The sequence below is a fragment of the Pollachius pollachius genome (assembly GCF_949987615.1).
Source record: "Pollachius pollachius genome assembly, chromosome: 14".
In the NCBI taxonomy this organism is placed as follows: Eukaryota; Metazoa; Chordata; class Actinopteri; order Gadiformes; family Gadidae; genus Pollachius; species Pollachius pollachius.
In genome coordinates this window covers 417,698-426,122 of record NC_136947.1, presented here as the reverse complement: position 1 = coordinate 426,122, position 8,425 = coordinate 417,698, and the positions used below count along the sequence as shown (strand labels likewise).

Here is an 8,425-nt window from a genome sequence, read left to right as displayed (position 1 = left end):
GTCTTGTTATGTTTACCACGCTGGGGTCAGCATGTGCCAGTTAACTGTAGTATTTGTACGTAAAGTGCTAAACAAACGATGCTGTAGATTACAATATTATCAGTATTTGACTTTGTAAAGTATGAGAATAAAAAAAATAGAGTCGAGGCCAAGCTTCTGTTCAATATTGGTGGCAGAATCATCGTATGTGCGAGAGGTGTCCTTTTATAGCTGCGTAATGTAAATGGGGAGGATATCTCAGTTCCTCTTAAGGCCTATGTCTTAACCCTCATGTCTATGCTTAACACCCACATTTCTTCACTTATCTACTCCTCCACATACGGAAATCAACATTGGTGAGTTGTTTTGTTTAAGAAGAATCTTTTTCAAATTAAGTTCCCCCCTTTACACTAAAATGACTGGACGGTGGCCCGTCTGCCTTCAGCATTAAGTAATTATTATTATCAATCAATTATTAGCATTTGTATTTATGTTAAAGAATGGAGAAGATAAATTCATGCTGCAATTTCAACCAGTAAAATAATGAGTAAGAAACATGATTTGGGCATAGAAAAGATCCTACATGAATTTGTACAATGTTATATGTGAGGTATGTATGCACAGTGTGTGTTATAACTATATTCACAGAATATAGAAACACAGTCACAGAAACACTGTTTGATACCTGAAAGCTGTCACTGTAGAGCTCTCAGCTATTGTCTTGCGTATTATATTAATAATATATGAAATATTTCTCATATATTAGAACTATGATATTATTATTGTTATTGCATATTCATCGTTTGTCAAGTGTTTTTATCCCTTTTGTTCTTTGAAATGCAAAATATTTGTTCCAGACCATTAAAGTATAAAAGTGTTTTAAGTGTGTTGTCATTTGAAGCTCTACTTCAGAGCATCTTATGCATGATGGGCACAGCCTTCTGTCTCGAAAACATATCACGCATGTAAATGAATACATCGATTTGCACAGCATTCAATCATATGAGACTTATTAATATGTTTTTCCATCTACCACAGGTTTAAGCAATTGCCATGGGAGATGAACATCTTTATGATGAAGAGGCATATCAAGATTTATTGGATGTGTTTAACTACAGCGAAAACACAAGCGATCCATCTTACGTGGTTGACGAGTCCATCAAACTCTGCTCTTCATCAAACGTCAACGAATTTGGCTCGGCCATCATTCCTTATTTCTACTACATCAACTTCCTCCTGAGTTACTTAGGAAACTGGCTTGTTTTGTTCATAATCGTCAAGCTTGAGAAGGTCAACAGCGTCACCAACATCTTCCTCATCAATCTGGTCACCTCCAACATCCTGTTTGCATCCAGCTTCCCCTTCCTGGCCAAATACCATTCCTCCCAGTGGATCTTTGGCACGGTGCTTTGCAAGTTGGTCAGCAGTGCCCATCTGATTGGTTTCTACAGTTCCATCCTCTTCCTCACCCTGATGACCTTTGACCGCTACCTGGCCGTGGTGCACGCGGTGACCGCTGCCAAGAGCAGGAAGAGGGCGTATGCCATCGGGGCGTCGTTGATCGTTTGGTTCATCAGTGTGCTGGCCAGTCTCAATGAGCTGGTTCTCAAAGGCGTGTGGGAGGACAGCGAGAATGGCCTGATGTGTGATGAGAGTGGATACGATGCCGACGTCGTCAAACAGTGGATCCAGGTCAGCTACTACATGCAGTTCCTCCTCTTCTTCCTGCTGCCCCTCTTCATGGTGATGTACTGCTACACATGCATCACCGTGCGGATCATGTCCACTCGCATGAGGGAGAAATGGCGCTCGGTGAAGCTGATATTCATCATCATGTTCACCTTCTTCGTTTGCTGCACTCCCTATAACATCGTGATCCTGCTGAAGGGCATTCAGATCTCCACAGCTGACGATGCAAACCCGATGTGCAATCAGGTCGAGGCGTTGAACTATGCGTTGTACGCGACCAGAAACATAGCGTTCTTGTATTGTTGCATCAGCCCCATGTTCTACTCTTTTGTGGGTAAGCGGTTTCAGAGTCACTTCAGGAAGCTGTTGAAGAAGAACATGCCTTGTCTGGCACGTCACTTCAGACCCGCTAGTCTGAGCAGCAAGTCCACCTCACAAAGGACGTCCCACACAAACGACTTTTAACATTCGAAAACAATTGACTTGGTTTGAATTGGATAATTGGATGGGAAAATTGGAAATTTGATTTTTATTATTTTGTCAGTTTTACATTTAAATGTAGTCATTTAGCATATACCTTTTAAATTAATACCTAATAATTCATTGCAATTATGAAGCCCTCTCTTTTAAGGCACTCAAAGCGCTTTAATCAGTTAGTTTGTTTATTAATAATAAATAATAATAATAATAATATATATTATTTGTAGAGCAAAGTGCTACAGCCAAAAAAAAGAAAAAAAAAAGGGTTGTTAAAACATATAATGCATATACAGTAAAAGAGAAATTAGCTAAAGGCTTTTTTAAAAAGATAAGTCTTAAGGTTTAGTTTAAAAACAGCTGTAGTCTGTGGGGGCTTCAGGTGGTCGGGGGGGCGTTCCGTAGTCTGGGGGCAGCGGCGGAGACAGCCCGATCGCCCACGGTGCGGAGCTTGGTCTTGGGTGGTCTGAGGGTGGGTGCTGATGCAGAGCGAAGGGTGTGTGAGGTGGTGTGGGGGTGAGGAGGGAGACCTTGAATTCAATTCTGAATGTCACAGGGAGCCAGTGAAGGGATTTGAGGATGGGGGTATTGTGTTCATATTTGCGCACCCTCATCAGGTTCCTGGCAGCGCTGTTTTGTATGTACTGGAGCTTCTGGATGCTCTTGCCAGAGATCCCGATGAGGAGTGCATTGCAGTAATCCAACCTGGAGGAGACTAAGGCGTGGACGAGCTTCTCTGCATCTGCCAGGGTGAGTGTAGGCTGGAGTTTGGCAATGTTTTTGAGTTGATAGAATGCGGTCTGGCAGACGTGATTGATGTGGGTGTCGTAGTTCAGTTGCTGGTCCATTTTAACACCCAGTTTGGTGACAGATGTGGAAGGGGGGATGTTTCGGCCAGAGAAAGTGATACTGGTGATGTGGGAGGAGCGGAGCTGATTACGTGTGCTAATGAGGATGGCTTGTGTCTTAGAGCTGTTTGATTGAAGAAAGTTGAGCTTCATCCACGCCTCTATCTCCTCCAGGCAGGTGGTCAGTGTGGATGTTGGCAGGGGGCAAGAAGAAGTGGGGGTGGTTCTGAGGTTCAGCTTTGTGTCATCAGCATAGCAATGGTAGGATAGCCCTGCTGGTGACGCTGACCAGGGGGAGCGTGTAGATGGAGAAAAGGGTGGGGCCCAACACCGAGCCCTGGGGGACACCGCAGGTGACACTGTGGGTGTGTGATTTTGCTTTGTCCGGGGCGACGTGCTCAGTTTAGCCGGAGAGGTAAGAGGTATTAGTTGTCCCCTTAAGGAAATTATTTTTCAGTTTCCCTCCATCATTTCTCAAATAGTGAGTTTGTGGTTGAGAATAACACCTCATATTAACGAGGCTGAGAACAATCTTAGTTTGTATTGAATTTAGAGTAGCTACATGTAGGTTCTCGAAGGATGAAAATCGCGAGAGGAAGTCTAAAATAACAGAGTTGTTCTGCCAAGGCTGTGAACTAGCTTTGACATGACAACATTGCCAATTTTAACAAGTTTTGCTTGAAATATAATTATAAAGAGAGAATATAATAGATATTGAATTTAGAATTTCTGCATTTTTACTGTTATGTTGTAAATCCATTTTGTGTAGCATAAGCGTTGTTGTATTTCTACTGTTATTTCATTTTAGCTGTAGAAAATGTGTAACAAATGAAGATAAAGCTGGCGTTTGGAGGGTTTATACTGCCTTGTCGATCCTCATCACAGTCTTCACACTTGGAGGCTCTTTCTAACAGCAGTGGTCGATCCCCGGCCAGTAGAGTCGATGCGCTAGTGAAGGCAGAGCTACCGTAACTCCACCGTCTACCGTCACTCTTCCAACACTTGGGTGTGGAAAATATATGTATATATATATATATATATATGTGTTTAAAAAAAATCTCTCTTGCTCTTCTTGTTATATCGTAGCACTTAAAAGTGCTACGACGGTTGCTTTGCTTAGCTCCTTATTTTAATTTGTCTGATTGGGAAGCACTATTTGGGGTTTGTCTTCATTGTTGAAAGTATAAAGTTTCTGCAAATAAATGTAATTTATTGAATAAAAAATATTATATTCTTAATGTTAATTTTCTTTAAAAATATTATTTTACTAGTGTTTCTTTCTTAAATACCCTCGGACAAATGTGTTATTACAAATGATATTCCTAAGTTGTGAACTGTGCCAGAACCCTTTTTTTAGTATATGGTTATTATGAAATTTAATTTGCAGCAAATGCCAACATTGTGGTTAACCTAGTAAAAACTCACCAATTTATTTTTCCAAACTGATTTAATTACAATCAGTGAATGTAAATGGCTTTTCATAGAATGAAATTGCTACTCCACGCAAAGTATAATAAACACTGAAAAAATAGATCAGAATTCGTCAGAATTCGCTATGTTCAACTCCAAGCGAATTCAAGCTCAATTGGAGTTGTGTCGCCCTCTAGTGGTGATTTTAAAATTCCCTCACCGGGCTTTGAATGCAAACCACCACTAGAGGGCGACATAAGAATGGAGCTTGAATCCGACTTCAGCTAGCTCGGATTCAAGCTCAGGCAAAGGTTACCTGCTGCCACTGCACGTCATCATGTAGTTAGGTGAGTGCTACAAGCAACGCTCAAATATTGTTGGGATGAACCCTGAATTTATCCTTGAAAAGTGTTTGAGATGCATCATTACTAAAAAGTGGCAACCCTGCACACAAGCACACATAATTATGAGGAAATATTTCAGATCATTTATAGATGGTGAGGAACTGAGTGGAATTATGTCCATCCAACTCCCTGTCAAACTGAGGGGGTTTAGCGAAATTAATGTTTTATCAAGCCAAATGATTTTCATCAGTAACATGGAAACAGAACACAGCATTGCATTCAATACAGCTGAAGGTTAAGGCTCTCATTTGAACCCGAATTTGGCAGATGATTAAAAGATAAATGTATAAACAACTCAAACAAAACCTCTTCTCAAGGGCTAATTATCTAATGTTAACCAACTCCATGTTATCCTTTTAATTGATGCTGTTCATGGTAACCTTTACTTTGTAGGTTCAGGGTTGAGTGACCTTTAGGTTCGGCGGAAAAAAAGTTTTTGATGCATCAGTCACGTAACATTACTGTTCAAACAGTGTGTATTTGTGGATGACCGTCCACATCTACTGGCTGTTAAATAATGGGGATCCAACATATCGCCTGGGGTTTAGAGGTTTGTGTGTGTGTGTGTGTGTGTGTGTGTGTGTGTGTGTGTGTGCGTGTGCGTGTGTGTGTGTGCACATGCATCAGAGCAGATTAGAGAAGTGGACACTCATCAGCCTCTCTCCATTAGTGTTAAAACACTCCCCTGCTCTGCTATTGCGTAACTCTCCGGGGTTGGTCGTAACAAGCCGTGTTCAAGCCAATGCCACTGCCCTTTATTATTGGGACACAAATTATATTTTAATTCAAAGACCAAAGGTGCTTCTCCTCCACATTTTGCCCTATTTAAACCACCTCTCCCATTTTAAACCCAATGTTCATCAGCTCGTTTGAATCTATTTTGTGCTTGCAAATCCAATGCTAATGGGATGTGATTTACCACATATCTGTATGTCAGAATCAGATATTCCTCTTCCCTGTTAATACCCTGTGATCACGCAGACGGCAACATGCTCAATCCAGTGTACCGTTTACCTCAGCCACCCCAAAGACATCAGTAACTGCATGTTTGAATGCATCCAGCCGGCACCCTCTATCTACAGATCCCCACTCGATCCTATCATTTCCAGGGTAGAGAAACCCTAAGATGCAGTCATTTCCCGTACCGATGTGTCATTATTACCAACATTGCTCTTTCATCATGTGTGACGATGATAACATCCTCTGTAACTCTTACACTGAAGATGAGCGACAAACTCAAGGGTGAAACTGTTAAAGTCAAACCCAGACAGCTGTCTGTGTGTGACATCCAACATTGCTTGAATCCATTACCCACAGGTAAAGGATTAAAGTAATGTTGGATGTCACACACAGACAGCTTTGTTCCACAGGTGTCACAGTATGGACATCCCCTCTCCATGAGATGAAAGGGATTATATTATCATGAATCGTCTGTAGCTGCTTTTGATTTTAGTTTTTTGCTTTGCTTACAGTTGATTTAACAGCTGATTGTTCCTATGCTGGCTGTTTTTCCCATGAAGAAATGTTTTAGGACATTTCAAAAACTTTATTTAACGTAATGAACGTAATTAAATCGTTTTGGTGATTGAGTGATATAATGTACCTCCAAGATATCATTTGGCTTTTTCTTTCAAGTATTATACTTATTTATTTACATTTCCAACCCATGTTTAGATTTTGAATCTTGTAATGTACACCAATGTAGATTTTGAATCTTGTAATGTACACTTGAAGTATTTGTGTACATGTTTTGGTCAACTTGTTATATTTTTTATGCTCTTTTCACATGAACAGTGAAGTATTGATGTTTGGCTGAACAAAGTACCGCTGATGCATGATCAATGTGTCTTCTTCAAACAATAAAAATGTGATCATATTCTGAAATGCATGAGCTTACTTTGTTTTGGTTTTACCACGGTTTCAATCATTAGAGTTGCAAGACTTACTGATAATATTGTTTTATAGATTCAAACCATTGTATTATATTGGACTAGGAAAATTAGGTCAGTATTAATCTGTGTAGGGATAGCATATATAGCATTGTCACATATTTGAGTTGCTGTATAGCCTACTATAAAGATTGTGCCATTTTCCACTGTGGATGTTGGGATTGTGGTAGAAAATAATGAAGGTTTAAAAAGGATATTTGCCAAATGTCAGAAATAATAGTGGAGAGGAATGTCCCAGCAGGGGGGAAGAGGGGCAGGCTCTAGACCCCGTTCTACTGCTATTCAACACCTCAGAGGGTCCGGAGCGGACCGGCAAACAGATAAGACTCAGATAAGACATCCCTCTGTAGTCAATGGCATCAGTCTATTGCTCAGTTCACTTAGATAATGAGTATAAGTAAGGTTGACTTAAAATATGAATTATACAAGAATATAAGGTAAATATATTTACAATGGAGCCAAATGTTAAACACTTTATATTACCTGGCTTTCCTTGGTCAACAAGTGCTTGCATTCTGAGGACATTTACATGTGTTCCTCATTTACGTGTAAGTGGCCCCTCAAAGATGGCTGGCTCCCGTCACGGTGAGAGGAAATGCCCTCCCAAGGTTCCTCATCTGTGGTTTCAGAATGTGTATTCTGTAGACTTAAATACTTAAAAGAATTAAGGAAACTAATTCATACCCCGGTTAAAATCAGACACTACCAGCTTTAGGATTATGACTGTATATGCCACAGACAACTAAAGTGGCATTAACTATTACAAATACATATTTTACTGTTTAAATGAATATTCCTTTCACAGGGCTCATCTCTTAAACCCATGTGGTAAGTCATGGTGATTTAAGAACAGGTTAATAAACAAGGCGATGAATGGATTTTAATCAAAGACCTCACTTCATATAACTGTAATGCATAATATGTAAACTTCATATAACTAATGTTTAATATATAATTCTTTGTATCTAATGCTTGAATGTATGAATGTATGTTTCCATGTGGGAAGTAAACTTAAATGGACCAATAGATTAGAAGCTCTGATTGGTCTAGAAAATCACAGCTTAAGTTACCTCTGAGATCCCAAGCCGAAGAGCTCAGTTCTTTTGCAAACCAACTCAGGTGATGTTGTTGCTCTCTGCGGTGACAATAAAGCCTTGATCATTCAAACCTAGTCCTTCTCGACCTCTTGTAATTTGTTAGAGTATTAGATCGTGGGTATTTTCCACGACAGTATCCCTCTAGTTAAAATCACCAGACTCATTACGATATACATCTTAAACCAAATCCGGCAAGCCATGTTATGATTATTAATCATGATAATCATCCAATGTATTGTAATGCCAAACAGTCTTGTTACGTTTACCATGTTAGGGTCAGCATGTACCAGTAAGCTGTAGTATTTGTATGTAAAGTGTTAAACAAACGATCCTGTAGATTACAATATTATCAGTATTTGACTTTGTAAAGTATGAGTATAAAAAACATTGAGTCGAGGCCAAGCTTCTGTTCAATATTGGTGGCAGAATCATCGTATGTGCGAGAGGTGTCCTTTTATAGCTGCGTAATGTAAATGGGGAGGATATCTCAGTTCCTCTTAAGGCGTATGTCTTAACCCTCATGTCTGCTTAACACCAGAGAGCTGAAACTGAAAGACTCAGACATTAGTCAG

General features: G+C 40.0%; 1 protein-coding gene across 1 annotated transcript; it reads left to right on the top strand.

The window, feature by feature from the left end:
* Positions 1-311: 311 nt before the first annotated feature.
* LOC307085756 (C-C chemokine receptor type 3-like) lies at positions 312-2,282 on the top strand. The gene is made up of 2 exons (XM_079750616.1): positions 312-335; positions 1,018-2,282. Exon 2 carries the CDS (start codon positions 1,033-1,035, stop codon positions 2,131-2,133), a length of 1,101 nt encoding a protein of 366 aa, XP_079606742.1. The 5' UTR covers positions 312-335; positions 1,018-1,032; the 3' UTR covers positions 2,134-2,282.
* The last annotated feature ends 6,143 nt before the right edge of the window (positions 2,283-8,425 follow it).

What these genes read in the sequence shown, in the direction of transcription:
- LOC307085756 (XM_079750616.1), top strand. Translation starts at nt 1,033, where the DNA reads ATGGGAGATGAACATCTTTATGATGAAGAGGCATATCAAGATTTATTG.